The sequence below is a fragment of the Carassius carassius genome, chromosome 29 (assembly GCF_963082965.1).
Source record: "Carassius carassius chromosome 29, fCarCar2.1, whole genome shotgun sequence".
In the NCBI taxonomy this organism is placed as follows: Eukaryota; Metazoa; Chordata; class Actinopteri; order Cypriniformes; family Cyprinidae; genus Carassius; species Carassius carassius.
This window is the reverse complement of record NC_081783.1, coordinates 7,438,033-7,463,260: the sequence shown is the minus strand read 5'-3', so window position 1 is coordinate 7,463,260 and position 25,228 is coordinate 7,438,033. Positions and strand designations below refer to the sequence as shown.

At 38.8% G+C, this 25,228-nt stretch overlaps 1 protein-coding gene across 6 annotated transcripts in view; it reads left to right on the top strand.

Annotated features, from left to right (window-relative positions):
- Positions 1 to 3,065: 3,065 nt before the first annotated feature.
- LOC132109521 (phospholipid-transporting ATPase IG-like) overlaps positions 3,066 to 25,228 on the top strand; it is a 64,677-nt gene continuing 42,514 nt past the window's right edge. For 4 of the 6 annotated variants that reach the window (XM_059515671.1, XM_059515667.1, XM_059515668.1 and 1 more), the window contains exon 1: positions 3,067 to 3,554. In XM_059515671.1, coding sequence (XP_059371654.1) covers positions 3,528 to 3,554 — 27 coding nt within the window. In that variant the 5' untranslated portion in view covers positions 3,067 to 3,527. Of the gene's footprint in view, positions 3,555 to 25,228 lie in introns of all 6 variants that reach the window. The other 2 variants (XM_059515670.1, XM_059515669.1) reach the window with 1 other exon arrangement.

The following is a 25,228-nucleotide window of genomic DNA, read 5'->3' as shown; positions in this document are numbered from 1 at the left end:
GTCTTGTCCGGAATGTCAGTTGGTAAACCCACCGGCCGCCCCAAAAGCGCCTTTGCGCCCTCTTCCCTTAATGCAGGTCCCCTTCGAGAGAATTGGTATGGACCTCATTGGGCCATTAGAGCGATCGGCACGAGGACATCGCTTTGCACTAGTCACAGTTGATTATGCAACACGATATGTTCGTTCACGAAGACGGCAAAAATTGGGATAGGTGGCTAGAGCCCTTGTTATTCGCTGTGCGAGAGGCCCCGCAAGCCTCCACGGGGTTTTCCCCCTTCGAGCTTCTCTATGGACGCCAGCCCCGGGGGTTGCTCGACGTACTGAGAGAAACGTGGGAGGAGGGACCATCTCAGGGCAAAAACGAAATTCAGTATGTGCTGGACTTGAGAACAAAACTCCACACATTGGGGCGGCTATCAATGGAGAATTTGTTACAAGCCCAGGACCGCCAGAGCCGGCTGTATAACAACTGGGGAACTACGGATATTATAGACGGTTTATTCCTAATTATTCGGACCTCACCAGCCCTTTGACTGACCACACTAAAAAGGAGGTGCCAGATACGGTCCAGTGGACGGAGCCGTGTCAGCAGGCCTTTACTCAGGTCAAGGCTGCTCTGTGTGGCGGGCCGTTGTTACACTCTCTTGATTTTTCTCTCCCTTTTCTGTTGCAGACAGACGCGTCGGACAGGGGGCTGGGGGCAGTCCTGTCCCAGGAGATAGAGGGAGAGGAACGGCCGGTGCTGTACATTAGCCGGAAGCTCTCGAAGAGAGAGGCTAAGTACAGCACCATCGAAAAAGAGTGCCTTGCCATCAGATGGGCCGTCCTCACCCTCCGCTATTATCTCCTGGGACGGGAGTTCACCCTCTGTTCGGACCACGCTCCGCTGCAGTGGCTCCACCGCATGAAGGATACCAACGCGCGGATCACTCATTGGTATCTAGCTCTTCAGCATTTTAAGTTCAAGGTGATCCACAGGCCGGGTGTTCAGATGGCGGTGGCCGACTTCCTCTCCAGAAAAGATATTTTCATTTCCGACCTGAGTCGGGCGGTGGGGGTATGTGGCAGGGGGGGCGTGGTTTAGCGAAGTCTGCAGCGGGAGAGAGAATCAGGAGACGAGCGGTAAGTGAGTGGTTTGCGCGAAAATTATCATCACCTGTTTCTTGTTCTAGTAATTGGCGTGGAGAGAGTATAAAATGCCAGGAGAGTCGGAATGCTCACGTAAACCGGAAACCGGAAAGAGCAAACCGAAAGTGTTGTGCCGACGTATCAGAATAAAAGTCACCAGTTGGTGTTTGTGAACTTTAATTTTATTTGTTAAATAAATACGTCAGCAGTCCAGCCGACCCCTTTGTCCTCTTCCTTTCCTCCGAACGAACTTGCTACAGTAGCCAATGTCAATGACGTTCTGAGTGGCTGCTAGGGAGTTTCTAAGGTGTAACAGGTAGTTGCGGTTGGTCCACTCTTAAGAAAAACGGTTCTAAACAGTACCAGAAAAGGGTTCCTCGGCTTGTAACAATAGTAGAACTATTTTTGGTGCTAAATATAACTCCCCCCCCCCCCTTTTTTTTTTAAATAAGGTTCCATAAGGAACCATGCTTTGAATGGTTTATATGCTCTGAATAGTTGACTTTGAATAAAGGTTTATTTTTAATATAATTTTATATATTATTTTATATCATTTCTTGTTGTTTAGTGACTGGGCATGTTTATGCATAAACCAAATAATATTTTAGAACTTTAACAATATATTTAAAAAAAAGATAGATAGATAGATAGATAGATAGATAGATAGATAGATAGATAGATAGATAGATAGATAGACTGGATTGGTCTCTCTGAATCAGATATCAGAAATCAGAGCTTCCAATAGGCCTACATAGAGCAATAGAAATATATATATATATATATATATATATATATATATATATATATATATATGCAAATGTGCTGCTATTTACTATTAAATGTGCCTTTTTGATGGGTAAAAACTGTATATAACGTGCTTGCAATCTAAACTTGAACCGCATGGTGGTGCTATAACAAAATCTATCAACAGGCAGAGAGCGTGATTAAAGGGGTGAGCGAGGACGTCCATTATTCAATCATTTTAGGTAAAATGCATTTTATCTCATCCCAGACACGACCACGTAGTATTATTAATGGTTCATGTAGTCTATGTATTTACAATGCGACTGATTTTCTGTTATGATTTAGGACAGTGACACAGTGATTCACATCGTCGACCTGAAATAGCCTATGTTAGAAATTGGTGGTTTAATGCATGTAAAAATGCGATAAAATAATGTGAAGCTACTATATTACATATACTGTATGTCACATTTAGTGATTGAGCTTAACTGAGTCATGATACATGATACTACAGCATACACTAAACAACATACTGTAGCTTACTGCAAATAAATATCATGTTTTTATTAGATATAATTGACTTAGACCTTGTTATTTATATAAACAATGTATTCTGGAATTTCCATGATGTTTCATGTTGGGGGAAGTCGTGGCCTGGTGGTTAGAGAGTCGGACTCCCAATCGAAGGGTTGTGGGTTCGAGTCCCGGGCCGGCAGGAATTGTGGGTGGGAGGAGTGCATGTACAGTTCTCTCTCCACCCTCAATACCACGACTTAGGTGCCCTTGAGCAAGGCATCGAACCCCCAACTGCTCTGTGTGTGTGCACTTCGGATGGGTTAAATGCAGAGCACAAATTCTGATTATGGGTCACCATACTTGGCCGAATGTCACTTCACTTCACTTCACAAGATACACTGCTAAACCAAAAACCAAAAAGAAAAATTCTCAGCAGTAAATAAAACAAAGTGTAGCTCCTTTTAAACTTATAATGAAAATTACATCAACATTACAAATAGAATACCGGCTAATTACGTTAATTTAAAAAAAAGAAAGAAAGCAAGAGAAAAAAAATAGATTCGTACCCAACCAAAATACATTTCCCAGAAACCTGCGGAATGTGATGACGGCACCGAGGGGCGGGGCTTGTTGTCGTAGCGGCTCTTGCGTTAGGAGAGTAAATGTGTTTGACAGGAATCTGAACGAGAGGAGGGGGCACACGAGTGGAAATCCGCACCTTCAAGAGACTTCCCCCCTCGCGTGCAGTCTATTAACCGCGGGGAGGCGAATGCGGTGAATTATTTGGAGGCTCAGCAACAGGGCACAGAGTACAGGATGCCGCTGATTGTATCAACCCCGCGCGTGGGGGGCTCCCGCGACTAACACCGCGCAAAGTAACCAAAAAGGAGAATGTGAATGGTTAGAGAGGACAGGATTCAATTAACATGGAAACGATGTAGCTTCACCGCCGCATTGCATATAGCTCTGGGAAACAGGTTAGAAAGTAGATAGCTAAATAGGGCGCATTTTGCCGTCATACATGCAAACTTACTCATCATCAAGCTCAACTAGCCTGTAACGTTAGTTGGCTGCTACAAAAGGAACAGCTGCTCGACAGTGTCTTCAGATAAAAAAAAAAGAAGACAGAAGAATTAAAGATGTTACGGAGGAGGCTCAACCGATTGGTATGTATGGCACTCTATGTTTGTAATGACCAGCCTGAGTCTGATAACAGAGCGCATGTCGACGAAACAACTCAAATGCTGCATGAGTGGAGCGCTTATTTAAAAACTAGGAAGCCACCCTGCAAAAGCTCCGAGTTTCTCAACACCACCAAAGCTGTAATTAGTTGAGGTATGCAGTCAACTTCCTGTTAACACTGGCCAGCTGTTGCAAAGCGAGTCGTGCCGCTCACATTTAGCGGTTCAAAACATGAGTTTATGGGCTTTAGCAGCCGTGAATTTAATTCATTTATTTATTTATTTATTTTGAGTGTGTGAAGTTGATAGTTGTCTGAAACGCTTTTGAGTTGGCTACCTAGGGTTAGGAGGACAGGCTGGGTTTGAGACACTGGCGACGTCTCTGCTGTGGTGAAGATAATCGTTCAGATGTGTCCTGCCAAATGTTTTTTTTTTTAAGTTGAGCTGCATTCCTGATAGCGCTAATCAAATAATACTGCTCAGTCTTGCAAGCTAAGCCCTTTAAGTGCTGTACTTGAATCCAATAATTAATTTCCTAATGCCCTTCGTTGCTGTCGCAATCTTTTAGCTGCAAACTTTATTTGGGCACTTGATGCAGAAATTCTGCTCTTACCACATGATTGCAGAGCATCCTGGCAGTTCTTGGAGTAGCTCTTGAAGTTGAATGTTGGGTTCAAGATGAAGCCTGTTGTTAGTCTTGGCTGTTTAAGCCTGTGGTGGGAATACTTGTAATGGAATTTCTCCCTTTTTGAGCTTCAATTATTGTTGTGATTCACCCTTACAAATGAATTCACTACGCTCTCCATATCCTCAAAGGGATAGTTCATCCCAAAATAAGCATTTATTTCCTCACCCTCATGTCGTTTGGAACCTGCATGACTGCCTTTCTTCCATGGAACAAAAAAATAAATGATAACTGATTCGGTCATTTTATGAAGAAAAAAAAAACTAGCAGTGAAAGTTTATATGGAAGAGAGAAATTCAATTCAGGTTTGGAACAACATAAGCCAGATTAAATCATGACACCACTCTGCGTTTAATACGGCTGTGTCAGATTGTCTTGTAATGTGTTGATTGTATGAGGTGAAACCTCTCATTTTGCTTAATATATTATTCTTACCATTTGTTACTTCTGGGTCCGTGTGAGCATACCAGATCCCAGGGCTGGACTGGGACAAAAAATCGGCCCGGGCATTTTTTCCCAGACCGGCCCACTATATGATCATAAACACCACCCATCTTTGCACGCCCTTAATTATATGCATACCAACTCCTATTCATTAAAACCACTAATGCCATGTAATGAGTGAGTATAGGAACGAGTGAGAGTTAACAGATGAAATAAGTCAAAATTGTATATATATTAATACAGTTGAACTATACTCCACAGCGGTGAATCCTAAAACAAGCTATAAGCGGCTGTGGCATAGCAATACCAGTGTTTCTTACAGGATTTTTATTAAAACTATGGTGGTGTGTCCTCGGTCCTTCTAGGGGGGCTCGGGGGCATGCCCCCCCGTGAGAAAATTTTGTGCATTTTAATGTTAAATTCATTAATCTGATGCACTTTGTGAGTTCAAAATTAAAAGCTCCAACCCATATTCAGTGTGCAAATTAAACAAAGAAAAATTCAAACCTCTTTTAGTTACAGTGTCTATTTACATTACACCTATACATAATAATAGTTATAATATTAATCCAATGACAGTAATAGCCATATTTTGTAAAACAAATGCACAAAAAAATAAAGGAAACTTTCTTAATTAGTTGTACCAATTTCTATACTTGAAAGAGATAAGCACATGATCTTTTATTTTGACGCAAACTGCATCAAGCTTTTATTTTGGCGGAAAACATGGTTTACAAACGCCTCTTATTAAATTTCTAGTGAATTGCGGTAATCGTCAACTATGCAGATGTGGAAATAATCTACACTCATGACATGGCCTAAGTGTTTTGAAAGTAGTTATGCTTACCGCAGGCTCTACACTTTCTCATCTCTCTCCTGATCCTCCGTCCTCACTATCATCATCTGCCACAGGAGCTGATGAAGGTCAGAAAACATATATTTTGACACAGTTTACAGTGTCTGCTTTAAGGGCCTGGTTCTATTTTTTCACGCTATTTATCTGCACATTCCTTGCGTTTCTTCTCCATCTTTTTTTACAGATACACACTGACACTTCTGCCGCTCACTCACTCGTTTAAAGTTGTGATTGGGCCAGCCCAGTGTCAATCAAGAAAAGAGCTAATGGGCCGCTGATCTACGTGTTTCATGGGCTGGTCTGTCAGAAAAAAAACTAACACTGACTTTGACCAATGCACTACACCGGCACAAACCCAGCGCCGCCAATTAAGCAAAACAAAACAAAACGAATGGGCCGCCGATGTACAAATTTTATGGGCCGTTTAAAAAAAAAAAAAAAGAAAAAGTATGAGATATCGGCCCAAAAAGAACGTCGGCCCACCGGGCAAATGCCCGGTATGCCCAATGGCCAGTCCAGCCATGCCAGATCCTCATTTGTTTAGTCTTGTACTATTTGCATAAACCAGACCTTGGTTTATTCCCCTCAAAGTTTATGTACCGGAAATTATTATTAGTTTGCATAAAAGGAGGCTTCTTAGAACACGATTGCATTTAATCAAGTAGCTTTTCACCAGCCAACCTCTTGATCCAACAAACCCTCTGTATGTCTTTAAAATTCATCCCGTTTTAGGCACTTCACACAGAACATTTTTATATAAACGTGCTAGACTTATGTCGTGTTCGCACCATGTGTCTTTTGCAGATTCTCACAGTTGAGCATTGCTATGTCTGGTTTAATAAAAGGTTCCTAGATTGTGCCCCCCCCCCCCCCATCATTCATGTCCGTAATGCAAATGCATTCACTATAAATGGCTTTAAGCCAGCATTAAATGAAAATTCATTCTTATTTTCCAAATGCATGTTATCTATCTTATTGTGAAAAATTAATCAGATTTTGTTTGATAAAAAAAAAATAAAAAATCCAAATCTTTTAATGAAAATGTCAGAACTAGATAACTGATGTATGCTGGACTTCTCCAGTCCTTTTAGTCAGCTTAAACCGGTCACTGCAAGCTAACATTCATCTGCCTTCATTCTGGACTGAATCACCCACATCAACAACTGATGAATAGAACCGAGTCTCCGTCCTGTATAGTATACGTTATTTTGATAATCCACTACACTCAGATGTTTGTGATTGTGTTTTGTTGTGACCCCTCTAGCTAATTTCTGATTCAGGTGAACCCAAAACCAGCCTAATTATTCATGGCTACCTTAAGACCAAGAAGTAAATGTCCACATCTCTACCGGTCAATCACATAGGTTCCTTTTTTATGCTGAGCCATATGTTTCTTTTTATAGTATAACTCTCCCATAACCTGTTGGTGCCATTAGGTTAAATGGTGCTGCTGGCAGTGTGTGCGCTATAGATACCAGCAGTAATAGACCAAAATAATGATACCATGCTCTGATGTATTTCCACAGTTCTTTTAATGTTACACAAACCAGCATATTCTCTTGCCCTGCTATGGGCTTTGCTATTTTTTTGTAGGAATCATAAATAAAGTTTGCATAGCCGCCATACTTGTTTTCACTGAACCTGACAGTATTGTTATTACAGCATCTCATTTCAATTCGTTCTTTTCAGATAACATGGAAGACTATGGTAACATGGTCTGTGTAAACTATACGAGTGGGAATCTTCTGTTTTGATGTGCATTAAAATTGTGTTAGCTGCTACAGCAATGCACCTTTGATTGTAGTTCTCTGACAGGAATGCTAAATCTTGGTGCTTTTGATGTCCTCTCACTCCTTGAAGATAGTGTCCTGTTGTGTCTTGACTGCTGGTCTGGAGGAAATGTGATAGCATTCAGGTTTGAATCTGTTTTGTAAAGATGGGAAAACAATATAGATAGATATGAAAGGCTTAGTTTTCCAGAAAAGCCTGCTTCTTGTTTTTGCGGGTGAGTGCAGAGTTAGTTTAGGGAAATGCAAGAGTTTGTTCAAACGGTTTCTTTTCTCATGTGTTGAGTAGTTCCTTGACTAAATAAGAGCTGCACAATAATGGTTAAATCACTAATACCAATTATATAGAGATACATTTTCAAGATAGATAACCAGTGTTGGTTAATATTGCCTAATCATGAGAAGCAGAAATTGTTATCATACTTTAACCTTGATTAATCATGCAGCCGTATTATTTACAGAAGTTCTCTGAACAGTCAGGGTTTATTTGTTTCAGTTAGACTTCAGAGTAGCTGTTGACACATCTAATGTACATCAGGCCCTGTTTGACTGGATGTCTCTGTTGCGCTGTCACTTCTCTTTGACTGTTTCTCACAGGTCCTTCCTCTTCACCAGTTATTTGGTGAAGTCAGAGCTTCCTTTGGTGCGTATGATGCTCTCTTAGGAAAGACTTTGCCCCTTTGAAGCAAACCTGAGGAGATCTGAAGATGGTGCTGTGCAGATGTTGTTAACCATGGCTTACCCAAAGAACACTGCAAATGTTTAATGTGCGAGGGTCCTTTTTCCCTCTTTTCTGTAGTTTTTCACCATCTGTAATAATTTTTTAATACATTTTGTGATATTGTGAAACATCCGTGGGATGTTTGTCTTTCCCTTCTACCATATTTTTTTACTTTATTGTGTGTGTGTGTGTATATATATATATATATATATATATATATATATATATATATATATATATATATATATATATATATATATATATATATATATAATTTTTTTTTTGTTTTTTCAGCTGCAACAACAGGAAAAACATGAAAGTGTGGGTGGGAGAATATGTGCTACAGGGAAATTAGGAAATAACCAGAACCGGGATTCAAACTCTGGGGAGCCATCTGGCCACACTTCCCATCAAGATGCATATTTTTTTCTAATTGTATTGTACTGCTGTTTTCCAGTGGAAGTAGTGACAGATCGTTTCTTCCCTATTGTGACGTACATTTCAGTAAAATTGGTTATCCAAAAAAAAAAAAAGTTGAGGAATTGTTTCTATTCATTTGATTTTGAGATGTGGATGTTGCACTCAAGTGAATGTAAGCTTGTAGGAAAGGGGCGGAGTTAAAGCAGGAGTAGACTGGCATACATCACCAAGAAGATGGTGTTTTCATAGGAAGATTGAGTTATGACATTTTGTAAAAAAAAAAAAAAAAAATTAAGCCTATACATGGATGATGTTACCAATAAGATCTGTAATAGACATTTACAAAAATATGTAGTGCATTTTCATTTCATGTTGACTTTAAAACTAACCAGTGTCCCTCAGCACTATTGCTGGCACAAGTCCCACAGAATTCTGGCATATTGAAAGCTTGCATGTTCATCATGCACCTTTTTCCTTTGTGTACTACAAGCAAGGTACTCAAATTTTAAGGACATCCCATTACTATTAGCAACTGCTGAGATAATTTGCATGAGTTTCAATGGTATTTTTTTCAACAGTGCTGAGATTTAAAACCAAACAGGGCTTTCAGTACCCCTCGTGATTGGCTGTCTTGTCCCTGCTATGTCCGAGTAGTCAGCTGTACTGTCATGCAAGGGCCGCTCCGTCCTGCTCCACTCTGCTGCCTCCTCTGTGCTGTGTCCAAGCTGCTAATCAGTCAGCCGTCCGGCTGTGCCTACATAGGATGTTTTTGGGTGTCCGGGTGGTGCAGGAGAGCATCATAAATTGAAGCCGCCGGCCTCAGGGAACCTGGTGTGCAGGTTTGTTGGAAAGCAGCTGCTGTCAGACAGCTCACCCAACACTCATGCTTGTGTGTGTGTGTGTGAGTGCTCACTCCCCAGGCACTGTGGCTGTGTGCATGTGATCTGTCAAATGCCCATCTTTACGAGGTGTAAACGTAAACCCAGTAGGTTGCGAATGTACACAGGTGGACATCAGATAATATGTGTTGCCTTTGAATCTGTGCATAAGGTCTTGCATTTTTAAATAAAGCTTAAGAACCTATGTAATCTGAAAATTAACTACCATGTTAGCTAAGAAGTGGGATCATTACAGCTCTTCAAGATAAATGTAATAAGCTCTTTAGATTCTGTTTCACACGTCTTCATCTAGAGTGTGTAAGTGTTAAAGCTGAGTCACATTTTCCTGCAGTCTGAACATAGCCTAAGTGACTTCTTGAAAAAAGCATAGCATCTTACATACCTAAAACTACTGAATAGTAGCGTAAACTCCTTTTTCACTTTTTACTTACTTCATAGAAGCATATTGAGAATATTACATGCTGCAGTGCAGAATTACGCTCCGTTCTGAAACTATTTCTGCTGTGAAGCTCTGTGAATTTTGTGAACGGTCAATATGTGCACCTAAAAGAATATATGCAAATCAAACAAGATTGTGAAACATGCCTAGGCCTAAAAAAAGAGAAATGGCTCATTTATTGTAACAAATCTGCTTCTCCGTCTAACCGCAGACAGCACTAAGTCAGTATAGATGGAGTTGATTATATTTAGTAATCATGCAGTAAATGCAAATTATTTAAGCATTTATTTTTCATTTCTTTTTTCACCCTAAATTCTGAATGTTAAGTGTAATACTTTATACTTGAGTAGTACTCATGCCTTTATTTTAAATTTGATAATATTTTTTATTAAAATATTCTTTTTAAAGTAGTAATTTTTCAATAGCACATTGAAAAGCTTTTTTCCCCTGGAAGTAGCACTAACTTCTAAAATTTTAGAGACAACTGTTAACCAGTGAAGCTATGCATCAAACTCTGTTAAGTCCAGCCTTACTGTATATTAGAATTGGCAGTGTTTAACAATTATGAACAATTATTTGGGTTTTTATACTTTTACAGCACAGCTCATGCTTTGAAAATGCAGTTCACCATCTATTTAAAACCGATTAGCTCTAGCCTTGTCCCTGGTATTTTGTGTAAGCTGCTCTTTGTGTTAGACCAGTGACCATGTACCCTCACCATCTTATAGTATTACTTGAAGAACTTCTGACTTCATTTGTTTTGACCGCCTATAAATGCTCCTCAGGTGGAATTTTAAGCTCCATCGCAGAAACAGACCCTAATCGTCACTGACCACCTGTTGCAGAGTAGTTATACCGATGATAACCATGTAGATGGTGTGATGGGCTTTTCGGGGTAAGTGCGAAGAGGGTGAGGGGACCACATTGGCCTGCCTGGGCCAGTGATTTATTGGCCTTGTTTCATCAGGAGAGCCACATATTGATTAGAGTCCTGCTCCGTTTTGCTGCCATTTGTCTTGTCCCTCCCGAACTGGCTGGCAGACACAAATGCTTATGCTGACTACTACTACTTCTTTCCCTCTTTCTCTTGCTCTCTCTCTCTCATTGCACTTCAACTACCCATAATGAAAACGCAGCCAGCCGCACAAGGCTGAACCCTACATCCCATCAGAGTCAGGATAGGTGAGAGAAGACTGTGCAGAAAGCAGACAAGGCAATGGAAGTGCATGTGCAGATCTACCTGTAGTATCCCTCTGTTACCTTCCATGTATAATAGACAGGCTTTCAGAGGCTGATTGCCACAGCGAGGGCGTTGGAGATGAAGGAGCATCCGGGACTCTAAAAGCAAGGCTGAATTCTCAGTTTGTCATTTTAAATAATTTACGTGGCTCGTTTTTAAAGTTCTCACAGCGTTTCTCCATTCCCAGCTGTATTTCGTCACCAAGGCTTGTGGACTTGAAATGCATTCCTGTCATCCATATATTTATAAAGCATCATCCTGAGATTCTCTGTGTTGTGCCCTAGCTACCAGCAATACCCCAAGAGCACTTGTGCTGCAGTGTGAAGAGAATAATGAAAAGTGTAAGTCTGTGAAATGGAAACAGAAACTGTGACTTAGTGTTTTTTGGTACTTTTGCTTCTGTAGGCAAAAAAGAGAGACTTTCCACTTATACCAGCGAAAGCAAAAGGATCTATTACCCGGCCTTGATGCACACACACACTTGGAGTTCCCGGTTAAATAACTGGCTCTGATGAGAACTGGATGAGCACACGCTGGAGCTTTCCCATCAGTCCACTGCAAGGAGAGAAATTAATCTTTACTCAGCTCACCGGTGCCTGTGAGTGGAGCCGTGGCCCTGGAGCTCAAACTGCTTGCCACCTCAGCAACCTGAGTGCTCAGTAGCGTACATTAGTTTGCTTTTGCTGTTACGCTCTTCGACAGAGCTAACTTTTTCTCTGTCCCTTCAAAAACAATTTGCTGTAATTAATTGAACGGTAAATACAGTCAGTGATGCTAAATGTATAGTAAAAGATAATTGCATCGGAGCCACAAGAGCTGAGATGCAGATTTTTTTTTCGATATGTCAGCATTTAGATGCAAATATCCAATGTTAAACAGTAGCTAGAACGACTCCCTCTTTCCCGTCACTCCTTTCTCTGGCCCTCCCCCATTCCTCTCTCACTGGGATGAAAGCCACAGTGCAGTCAAACTGATTAGTTTATCCAAAGACGCAACGTGCAAAGGAGACATGATAGTACCTAAATTAAAGCCATAGTGCCATTGTCCTTCTGACATGTTATTTGGAGAGAGTTCTCTATTGCATACATGCAATCTTTTGCACTATAGATTTTAAAGTAGTCATTTTGTAATGTGCTTATATGTTTTCTTTTAGATGTGAGGATTTGAGATTTTGTCTTTAAGACACTTTTTTTGAAAGCCTTTTGTGGCTATACAATAATTCTCACCCATTACAAAGTGAATATTTTATTTGGCACATTATTTTTTTCAAATTAACTTGTGCATTCACTTTATTATCCGTTTAATCTCATATACAGTACAGACCAAAAGTTTGGACACACCTTCTCATTCAAAGAGTTTTCTTTATTTTCATGACTATGAAAATTGTAGATTCACACTGAAGGCATCACAACTATGAATTAAAACATGTGGAATTATATATGCAATTATATACATAACAAAAAAGTGTGAAACAACTGAAAATGTCATATTCTAGGTTCTTCAAAGTAGCCACCTTTTGCTTTGATTACGGCTTTGCACACTCTTGGCATTCTCTTGATGAGCTTCAAGAGGTAGTCACCTGAAATGGTCTTCCAACAGTCTTGAAGGAGTTCCCCGAGAGATGCTTAGCACTTGTTGGCCCTTTTGCCTTCAGTCTGCGGTCCAGCTCACCCCTAAACCATCTCGATTGTGTTCAGGTCCGGTGACTGTGGAGGCCAGGTCATCTGGCGCAGCACCCCAACACTCTCCTTCTTGGTCAAATAGCCCTTGATGCCTTCAGTGTGACTCTACAATTTTCATAGTCATGAAAATAAAGAAAACTCTTTGAATGAGAAGGTGTGTCCAAACTTTTGGTCTGTACTGTATGTTAAAATGGTTTTGAACGAGTTTAACCAGCTGGCAGAGCAGTTTAGTTTACCAGTGTTCATCCATTTTAGCTCAAGTGGGTCAGTTCCCAGTTTAAGATTTGATTTTTAAACAATTGCATTCTCACCCGAAATACTTTTAAAACTACATTTCATGACACAATGACAGTAATATTTTGAAAATTATATGAATAAATGGTTGTTGAAATCACAATGCTGCCTGAACTCAACCAATAAGCATGCTCAGTGCCCAAGTCCCGCCTCAGAAAGTTTTGGGCCTTTGAAAAAGTACTACCTTGGGAGCAGGGACTTTCTGATGGGCAATTTTTTACCTAGAAATTTACTTAGAACCTGGTTCCTGCGGTGGAAACACACCGAGTACCAGCCCAAAGTGTCTAGTTCCTGGGTAAAGTTCCAGCGGTGGATCAACTTTATGATTTCAGTAGTTTAATTAATATCAAAAAATCATTATCATTTTTTCTTGTAACTATTATTGTTTTAAAATGCTTTTAAAAAAATTCTGTCATTAATAGGGTATTTTGGGCAGATGAGCAGATTTGAGCAGATTAAAAATATTCACTCCACGAGTATCTACTGTCAGCTGCTTCAGAGTTCCTGTTGCCAGTACAAATGCAATCAGAAAACGGCCCAAGGGAGTAACTGGTTCTCTGGGAGCGACCCTGCTGGCTAGTTCCTAGGTGCAAAAGCCCCTAATTACTCACTCATGTCATTCCATAACCTGTAAGGCCTTTGTTCATCTTCGCAAAATAAATGAAGATATTTATGATGAAATCCGAGAGCTTTCTGACCATGCATGGACAGCAATGCAACTTAAAGGCCCAGAAAGGTAGTAAGGACATCGTTAAAATAGTCCACGTGCCATCAGTGGTTCAACCATATTTTTACAAAGCTATGAGAACTTTTTCTGCATGGAGAAACCAAAAATAATGACTTTATTCAACAATTGATGAAAAATTCATGAAAGCTCACATAGTAGAGCCGTGTAGATCAGTCTGCAATAACATGTCTCCTTTTTTTGGTCGTTCGGCTTGTTCTTTTAGTAAAGTATGCTTGAATTTGAAATATTCAATATTCACAATATTTCCAAATTTTACAATTCCGTCAAAATTATTGTGATATTATCGCTAAAATTCAATATATCGCCCAGACCTATTGCAGACCAAGTTGAAAAGCATGTTTCATATCTTCAGTCTGCTTTCATACGAAACTGCATTCACAGCTCCACTACCTTCGAGAATATTCAGAGGGAAATAGTAAGGAACAGGACTTTTGATTAGATCAATATCGATATGCTGATACATGTATGGGATAAATCACACTGTCAGAGTTTTTTCTTGTTAATGATTGGCTGACTGTACATTTTTACTGCTTATTACATGACTACAAAAGAGATTAGTAAGTGAATAGGAAAGGATGTGTGTAGGGAACTAGCAGTAAAAAAGAATGAAACTAACACAGCAATACAAGCTATCAGCTATGGGACAATGAATAGAAGCAGTCATTATACACAAATATTTAAAGGCGCAATATGTAATTTTTCTGCTTTAAAAATAGCAGATATCACTATATCTATGTTATATATATTTTTTTGTTGTGTACTTACATTATCCCGACAGTTTCCACAAACTTTAAAATCCGGAGAAAATGATAGTTTAATTAGAAGACACGGCACGTTTCTTTATTTCCGTTTTGTCTCCCGTCTATGTCGTCATATAAACTTTGACCCCTCTAGTTTATCTAACTTCCTGCGGAACCGCCAAATACAAAGGTGAACAGAAGCAAAGACGAGACGAAGAAGAAAAAGTAGTAGCTAGCCTTGATCGAGACTATTATATTTTATATTTATATTGTTTATTATCGTATTTATACCTCAATCAATAACTTAGTTATGGATCATGATTATGCTTCGCCTGCACGTTCTGTGAAGCGCAAACGTACGGGTGAAATAAATGACCTGAGAAGGTTTTGGGACGAAGAAGAAATGAGACACTGGTAAATATTGGAGTTGCATTTCCAAGATAGAGAGAGCTTCGTGACAAGCTGAAACTACAGAGAGATGCTTGCATTCTAATAAACAGGTATGCATCCATTCAGCTAACTATATCTATCCGTATATTTTGTGAAACGATGATGTCTTGTGTAAAACGCAGACGGACTAGCTCTCATGTAGAGTATAATGTAAATCTACATGTGTTCTATATCTAGCTGGATAAAGTAGCTTCAAATGCAGTTCACTATCTTGTTCGATATCATAGTATAAACGTAGCCTAATTATAATTATTAACGAAAGGCAACCGTGTTTTTTTTTAACATATATTACTACTAGCTAGATGGAATATTGATTTGATAGGGGTCTGATAATTCATATATATCTCCGTTCGAAAATATGTGATTGTCAAAATACTAAGGCCGGTGACACACTGGCTGCGTGCCAGAAGCGCGGCGCGTTGCTGCTGCTGCTGTAGGTGACATAGAGGGAGACCGCCGACAGACCAGGCTCTTGTCTTCATGACAACAATATCTATACTTCATGTTGAACATAAATATAAAGCCTACTGATAAAGGACACCGTCAACAGTATTGACGGCAAAATAGACTTATGTTTGACAGGTGCAATATTTGAAAATCGATAATTATTTATTTATTTTTTAAATTACATTTGTATCTGAATTTGTCAACCTATAGACTTTCAAACATCAAAATGTCATGAATTAATATGTATTTGTGTACAAAATTACATATAAACATATTTTCCTATTATATTTTGCCTGGAAACGCTTCCAACACGCGTGCATGTCTCGTGAAAAATAGGCGTCGGTTCTATTTCTAGCATGCACACATTTTCCGCGTGGCTCGAGCCGCGCCTGAGACACGCGTCTCACGCAGGCAGTCTGCAAGCTCTAACTCAGGGATCCTCAAATCTCGAGACCTCGAGATCCACTTTACTGAAGAGTTTAGTTCTAACCCTAATCAACCACACCTGAGCATGCTAATCAATGCCAGTCGGTGTCTTCAGGATCATTAGAAAATCACAGGCAGGTGACTTTCATCAGGGTTGGAGCTAAACTCGGCAGTGCATTGGACCTCCAGGGCAAGATTTGAGGAACCCTGCTCTTACCTATTAACATGGGAGCCGAATTAAAAACTGACACGCCACGCAGCTGAGACGCTTGCGCCACGCATCCAGTGTGTCGCCGGCCTCAGTTAAAATGAGTGAGGAATGTGGGGAGCGACAGAGCGCGTGTTCCAATGAACAACAACTCCCATGAGCCTACGCTCTTTCCCGACGTCATCAAAGTACGTCTCATGTTATTGTTTTGATTGAGTGACCCCTGGTGGCCAAAAATTCCATACTGCACGTTTAACTGCAAATCATCTCACAACTGACCAATCAGATTCAAATAGTTGAAGGACAATAGTAATACAGTAATGTTTTTAGTACCTAATTTCCCCCACCTGTGGGACCTGATAAATCATGTACTACAAGGTACATTAAGAAAGTAAATGGTCTTAAAGTTTGATTTCATGTGGTCTGAAGTGTAATAATGTGTGTAATGATGATTAATGAATGTAATGATGATGGTTATCTCAGTTATGTTCATAAACAAGTTTCCAGCCTCACTGACAGCAAGCTGTCATCACAAGTCACATTCTCTTTGTGCAGACAACAGCACAATGGCTTCCTGTTGTTTTCTCTCCCTCAGCTTTTCCTTAAACTTTCACCTCTCTCAAATCCCTCCGTAATCTCACATGTCTCTGCAGATTCAGTCTGAGAACTGGGCTTGAGCCAAGCAAGCTCAGACCAGTTTGCTTTTTCACTTGCAGTTCAGAGCAAGAACAGGCTTGTCTTCAGTGAGCGTCTGGGAACACTTCTTTATATAATTTACATCAAAAAATGAAACCAAAATAAAAAGCCATCAGCATTCTCATCACTTGCCGAAAGCCAGCAGTGAAAACTCATCTCACACATCATTTGAGCTTGCGACTTGCAGAATCCCCGGATGTAGTTTAGTTACTTTCTTTTTCTGCGTCTGTCCTTTTTTCATCTCTCTCTGTCAGTGAGGCCATGTTAATATAGGCCAGGCCACAGTACAGAGTGTCTACTGCTGCACCGCTGCTCACACTTCTCTCACTACCAGTCTTCACTTCAGCGTGTCGTGATGCTATTAATATCCTCCTGGTGCCACCCTGTATTCTGCACATGATGGAGAATAAAAGACTTGGGAGTCAAGGCATTGTGGGATCTGCTGTACTCCATGGGGACTACTACCAGTATAAAATGTGATGAATGAATGATGGCGGTTAAGCCTTTTATTCAGGTTTATTATCTGGTAATGCGCAGAACGTGCAGAAGCAGCATCTGAAGTCTTAATGTAAGGCTGATGATGTTGATATTACTTGATGTATTTCATTTCTTGTCCATGAAAGCTCAATCTAAATCAGATCTAAATGATGTTCTGTAAAAGAAAATTTTTTGTTTATTTAATTTAGCTATGCAAATGTAGGCTTGATGTCGAAATAATGTTGGCTATGTTTTGTGGGAACTCTGCTCTGCCTTGCGTAACTACAGTGCAACTGTAGCCAGACAGCTTTTTTTATTTGGCTTTAAGCTTGAGCGTTTTACTTTTGTAAAGCACAGAACTGGCACCATTTTTAAACATGTCAGCTTTATTGAAATCTTATGAATGACTCATGATAGTTTTGATAGTATTAGTGAGAGTGAAAGATTAGTAAAAAAAAAAAAAAAAAAAAAAACCTACAATGTTGTGCCATAATTTTACACCATTAGTTTAATATATTATATAATAGTATGTTGTTATATTATATTATATTATACTATTTTCTGTGATTATTTAAATTATTATTTTATATTATTAAATGCCAGTGCAACTCAGAAAACATATAATTTCTGTTTTATTATGTTATGTTGTGTTATGTTAAGTTGTATATATTCCAGCTTTTGTCCTAACATTTGATTATTATTATTTTTTTTAATATGAAGTGGATTAAGTAGTTTTAAAATACATGTTAAATGATAAATGTAAAATAGATTTAAAATAAAAACAATATACTGTAAATGTAAGATGTTTTTCTGTAAAGCTGTTTTGAAACGATGTATTGTAAAGAGCATTTGAAATTGGAATTGTGAAGCCATTATTGATCCTTACGACTACTTTTTGTTGGTTTTAGGAGTTAACTAACTCCGTTCTGCCCGATGAGAGTGGTTTGGATCTCTAAAAACATGCCCTTTTGGACTCGCTCAACTTCGCCCTGCTGTTAGCATCAGGTTATGAGCTGAGAGCAGTGAGTGGGTGTTGTATGGTTTAATACAGCCTTCACAAAGCCCCTTACACTTTACTCCAAGTCTCTAAATCCGAGCAGTTATTTTAAGTGTTCAGTTCACCCCCCCCACCCCCCCCCCACCCCCCCCAATGTGAGTGCTCTTAATTACTAGGTCCTTTTTCAGTGTAGCAACAGTCTTGTTCCTTTGACAACCAGTGTCTCCCTCTGTCAGCGTTTGGCCGCTCAGAAATAGCATCCTTGCAATTTTGAATATTCAGATTAGTATGCAAAGTCAGTAGTAGACCATTTGTTTTGTCATTTGTTTGCGGCTGCTACTACAGGAGTGGGCTGGTCACGTGTAGCATCTGCCCAGATCAGCCCTGGGCCACGAGATCTCTGCTGACATCTTCTTTCAGGAGTATTTAGAAGCTCATTGTTCACAGTCATTTACACTCAACTTGAGCCTGTTCTTCTGCTTTTAAGCTGTCACTGTCACTTTGATGTCTTGCCTTCTTGCCCTATTTTCTAGTATAGATTGCCTGCTTTTCTGAATGTCAGTGGTGGAATAGCGCTGTAAATAAGCCACTTTGTTTGTCATCACATTGCTTGTCTTGTGTTTTTATGTAATTCAGGGAATCTGGTTCGTATAGGTTTTCAGAAAAGGTGAAGAACCTGGGTGTTGATAAGATGACCCAATTGAAATGCAAAAAGTACATCCACTCAGGCAAGTGAATGAGGAAGTGCACTGTATGGAAATCATCTTCTCTTGCCTTGTCACCTTCTGTAAAACTCAAAATGAAATGTCCTTTTTATCATTTACCTTGCTTACACTAAGAGGCTTCTGATGAGAAGCCTCCCTGTAATATGCTTCATGAAGGGGTGTTACAATAATGCGTATTACTTTTTACCAAAAAGTACATTGTTTAGTCTGATAGCCAAAAAGTTCAGTTGTGGTTATAAGACTGTAGAAACCTCTTTCAACAAGTTTCACATCTTCCATGTGTAGGGTTGGTAATCATTAGAAAATTTCCGGTTCCGGTTCCACCTAACGGTTTCAATTCTGGTTCCATTAAAATCATTAAACATCTATAAAATAATAGTGGTAAGGAAAAATGCACAATACTCAATACCCAAATGCTCAATACTGTTTATTATTTACTGTAAACTTAATTTAAAGTTTGGCAATGTCAAAATGCAACATATATTACAGTATACAAATTTTCAGGTTCCGATTCCGGTTCCATTTAAATAGTTTTTTACTATTTTACCTTCACTAAATGTAGTGTTGCTGGAAGCTAGTAAATAATGTTGAGTAAGGCTAGTCCATCAAACAGCATGTGCTTCAAAGTTGATGTTTTTTACAGTATCGATAACATTGAGCTTTTCTAGCAAGAATAAGCTGGTTGGCCAAATAGTTCCTTTAGGGCTGAGACACTTGTTCATTTCCCTAAATTAATGAAATATAAACTGTTATACTTATAACCATGTATACACACTCCATAAAGCCACGCGTGTACAGTCGTGGGAAACGTGTCAAAGACACAATGCGGCGTGGAGAGTCTGTTGAGTGCGCGTCATTGGAAACGATGTGCTCCGTAATTAAAGAGGCAGGCCGGCGTTTCTGTTATTTTGTTTGTGACCTGTTTTACGGGAATCGCAGAATTATCAGAACACACGCTTGGTTACGTGTCGCACCAGAACTGTTTTTGGAAACGAAACTTAGAAATTGCTCACGGTTCCGGTTCTTTTAAAAAAAAACAGAACCGGTTCTCGGTTCCCAACCCTAACCATGTGCCTTCATGCGGACTGTAAGTGTGATGTCAGGGCAGCAGTTATCTCTTCAATCTGAAGCTTTTAACTGGTTTCTTGCACTATCCTTTTTCAAGGGCAGTCGACTCGTGGTAGATTTACAGCTGGGCTGTACTCTTTCCATTTACTTAATTATTAATTAAACTCAGAGGGTGTCCAAACTGCGGCTCGCTGCCTGTTCCGATGCGGCCTGGAGGATGTTTTAAAAATAGAACAGATTTTGGCTCGCTGTTGTGAAATTATATGAATTTCTGAACACTGTATCTGTCACATACAGCCAAATCGAAGCACTTCACATCTGCAAGTACGTTCTTCGCAGGTGCCATCACACATTCTCGGTCCAATGTGATTCTGTTCTGTAGTAAAAACACTTGAGAATGTGTATTATGCAAAGTGCTATATGTGTTGCTTGCCCGTGTAGAAGTCTTTGCCATAATGCTGTGGTCTTGTGGGTGTTTGCTAAAGTCTTCATAGTGGTTTTTAGCAGGTTGCTATGCAGTTCAGAGTGTGGCTGGTTGCTAGGTAGTTGCTTGCTGGTCCAAGTCAAGCAGAGCCTACCTCCAAATTCTCATGTTTTCCTCATTTTGGTGAATAGATATGACACATTCATCGTTTTGATATCTGCCAGGCAAAAATCATGGATCAAGTTGCTTAGATAAGTAATACAACAGCCGTACGATTTGAGGTATTATTCATGTCTGTAATATTTACCAGACTTAAATATTTAGGTGTTTAAATCCCTAAGTATTAGCAGTCGTAATAGTGATGCTTGCCTTAGCAAGCGCTGCTAATTATAACTGAAGCATGCCTTTCTGCCGAACACGGAGAGAAATGATATGATTTACAGCAATCAATTGTTAATTCAGCTGTTATTGCATGCACAGCAGTGTGGTTGATAGAGGTCACGCTATCACTCTTTCATCTTTCGATCCACTCTTTATTTACTGCTGAGAAACACTGAACGTGAGGTGCAACAGCATAGGGTTCAGGAAGTGTATTTATTAGTGATATATCACAGACCATTTCTCATTCCATTGCTCAACAGCAACGCAATCAATCATTTGCTGAGAGAGTTATCCCATCAGAAGCTGACTCTGTGTTTTTGTGCAACTTTAAGACGTTTCATCAGAATATTCATTACAGTTCCAGGTGCCTGGGCGGCAGGAGCAGCTCAGCTTGGCAATTTTGTCAGGAAGCCTCATTTGTTTTACCTGGAAATAAAATATAAAGCCTTAAAAGCAAAAATAGGCATGGAAATCATGAGCCATGACTGTGCAATCTTTGCATTGTCCATTTATCAAAGGTAGCTTTGTGTGAGAATGCAGACTATTAAACACACACACATTTACTTAATAATAAATAAAATAATAAAAATAAATTTTAATGTGACTTAATGGTTAAATGTAGGGCTGGGCGATATGGAGCAAAAAATATATCTCGATATATTTTGCTATATCTCGATATACGATATATATCTCGATATCTTTATAGGAAAAATAACCCCCCCAAAAATACTGCAAAAACAAATATGCCAAATATTACATGTTTAGGGCCCTATGAAATGTTTTATTTTTTTCTTCACCATATGTTTTATTGTTACCTAATTCTGTGTTTTAGCATGTGTAATTATTTAAATGCATAAAAACAACTTAATTAGTTAAAAAAATCTTAAAATAGCCTTATGTGAAATGTTTTTTTCCCTTCAGAAATTCTGATTTACATTTTTCTGGTTATCAAATGAAGGCATAAAACATTCATTTAATTTATCTTTTAATTATTTAAAATTAAGCAATCTTATTTTTTTGGTAAACAAAGGGGATTTACTATTAAAAATAAAACATGTAAGAAATGTTGTGTGATTATTCCTTAAAAAATTATGTTCATTTCATTTTAATAGTAGTAGTAGTGGGCTATGTACATTTTGCTGAACAATAGTAATAGATTTCTGGCAAATACTTTTTTGACGGGTTTACCGTTACAGTTCTGTGTATGTGATTCTACAGTCTATGATGTGATATGACGCTTGTTTTACTCAAATCAAACGGTCAAAAGCTCATGAAGTGACTCTCAGTGCAGTTCTGGAGATGTTCCTCTTGTGTTCACGTCTTTATTAGTGAGAGGAAAGACGCTGAAATCAGCGCGAGCGTCATGCGCGCTTCTGTGTTTTTAATGAATGAAGAAGCGCTTCTGCGCCATTCATTAACACAGACACGCAGAACATGCAGGATTCATATTTAAATAGACTTTTCCGGGATAATATTTGCAGATATTAGTCCATATCGCGATTTGATGTAAGTGCATGACCTACTTTTGATGAATTCATTCACAATTTGACAAATTCCATGACATTCCGCGTTAAACTGTAAATTCCGTTTTTATGACTGTATTCTGCGATTCCGTCCGCGTTTTCTGCATCACGGAAATCATTGGGCCCTACAGTGCCTGCTGTTCGCCCGACGCCTTAAAACCGAAGTATCGAAGTATTTTTAGACTAGTTCTCTACACGCGAGGGTAGAGGGGACAAAAGGAAGGAGGCGGGGGGCGAGCGAGCGGGGGTGAGCACAAAACAGAGAAGGCAAACAAGCAAAGTGGCGGAATCAGAATTAAATATAAACAATATATCGATATATACGATATGTCAAAATCCATATCGTGTTTAAAAAAATCTCGATATATTTTAAATATCGAGATATTGCCACCCCTAGTTAAATGTGGTCTAAGCAAATGCCTTTTGTCAGTCTTTTTACACATGCCCATATGTTAAACTTTTCTTAAGTTAATTGCTAAATGTTAATAATTGTTTAAAATAATTTTTGTTTCATCAACTGAATGATCTTGACTTGTTTGATTTTCTTCTGATGTGAGTGTTGGGCTCAAACACGTGGTGAGCCGTCTGCATCTGAGCAAGTGGTCAGCAGCTGTAATGCTGGCACAGTCTGAATGCTGCTTTGTTTCCATTGAAATCACAGCATGCTGAGGCCTGGAACCACTGCTGTGCTTGCGCATTTACTTGAATCCATGTAAACATGATGTCTTTAAAGTCTAATTTGATATAGTAATGATATGCTTTACTCAATTCCCTAACGTCATGTTTATTCTGTGGCAGCTGCGTCGGGTCTTGAATGAGCAAACAGTGTTTGTGTTATTGATCCTTCACTGCTTTAGACCGTAGCAGAGAATGGGGTAAGCTGTGCCACGTTTTATTGATTTGACCTCTGGTCAAGGAGAACTGAGAAAGAATCCCTCAGATACTTTAATGAAAATTGTTGTTGACAAGACTAATATAATGATATTTCCTGCATTTGGATGCAAAGCTCACTGTTGGTTGAGCCACTGGCATGCTTTATCGCATCGCTACCATTTTGGGAAAATAAATTAATAAACATGATTGTAGAAGTACTTCTTAGCTTACTCTTTAGATCTGAATACATTTGTTTTAACAACTCATTTTGTCTTCTTCATAGGAAAATTAATCCAACAATTTTTTTTAAACCATTTCTAGCATAAAATGTTTACAGTTTCCATATCCGTTATCACGTTTCCCTATTATATAAAAGGTGACAAACTGTATGTGAGGTAATTAAAATATACAAATTCATATTATTTAAAAAAATAAAAATAAAAAACATCAGGCAAAAAGTACCTAGGTCTACTTCTGCTGAGATTTTGGCTCATTCTAATCATGACACCAAAATTTTGACTTTGATATGATCTGTGACTAAAATATTTAAATACTGCTACTGGACTGATACCAAGACAAAAACATTAAAACAACAGGAACAGTATTTGAATAAGCTAAAAGGATAAGAGGGCATGAGCTAGGGAAATATGACTAAAATCTTATTTTTGTTAATAAGAAGAAAATAAAAAAATCACATAGATGCAATTGTCAAACAGAAGGACGAATACAATAAAACTGACACAAATGAAATAAAGTGTTTTTCCATTTAACAGTAGCATTCAAGTAAGAGATAATACAGAAACCGATTAAAGTAATCAAAATGTAAAATTAAAGCACTGCATGGTCTCCATTGTTTGGCCTTAAATAAGCAGTTTTGAAAAGAGTGTCACCAGCATCTAGCATTTTGAAAATGCAACGGGGCCCTATATTCTGACCCTCATTATGTTTAACACTGAACTCCGATGCCAGTTCAATGGCCTTTTTCTTATCTATCCTGTCCCCTGGCTTTTTTCTTCTTCTGCTGTCTTTGTGTAAACAGTTCTGTGTTTTTTTTTTTTTTTTGTATTCTCTTTACTATCCGTGTCTGTTCTGACAATTTTCCAGAATGATGCTGCTCTTGTGATCTGTCTGTAGTTGTGTAACTAAGATTTATATTGTGACCTGTCAGTGTTTGCTTCGCAGGTAACCTTGAGACAGCGCTGTAACGTTGATCCTGTGGTTAATGACTCCAAATGAGAAAAACACACAAGAGAAGATGAGCAATGCTCACAGACCTGCACTTTTAAACCAGCAGAGTAATCAATAACTATCAGAACTGTACTTTTACACCGATTCAGTGCAGTTTGCACCATAATCAGTCAATGGATCAGCTTCCTGAAAACTGTTTCATTTTTCAGAACAACTATTTATTTTTATTGGTGTGAAAATAATTAACTAAGAGGCCTCGTTGATTTGATTTGTCCGAGTCAGAGACACTGAGGTGCCATTTCACTCAACATTTGCCTGTGTCAGAGCTGTGAGTCTCTTCTTCATGTACCATATGTGATGTAGTGCTGCTCCATGAATATTTAAAACGCTATTGTTGTTCTTTCCTGGGAAGCACACCTATTTTGTGTGCAAATGAGGCTCATTATAGAATTGTATAGAATATAGTATTGCAGATTCTTAATTTCAGCATTTGTAGTTCTATCATTCAGAATGATTCATGAATGTGTCTCAAACTCACGAGTTATCAGTTATATAAACTTATGCTCATATTAGTCATAAAAGTGAATATAGGAGTGTTTTTTTTTAAATAGCTTTTTCTAAAAAAAAAAAAAGTTAATCAAAACATTATTCGAATCATTCGAACTGAAACAGAATGGTTCATTTCTAGTAAATGAGGGCTTATTTAAAAAGGGATGTTTGTGTACATTTTCCTGTGATCATGACACTGGCTTATTCTATCTTGGATTTTTTTTTTTTTTACACTTTTTTTTTTTCATTTAATTTTAAGGTCCTGTCTAGAA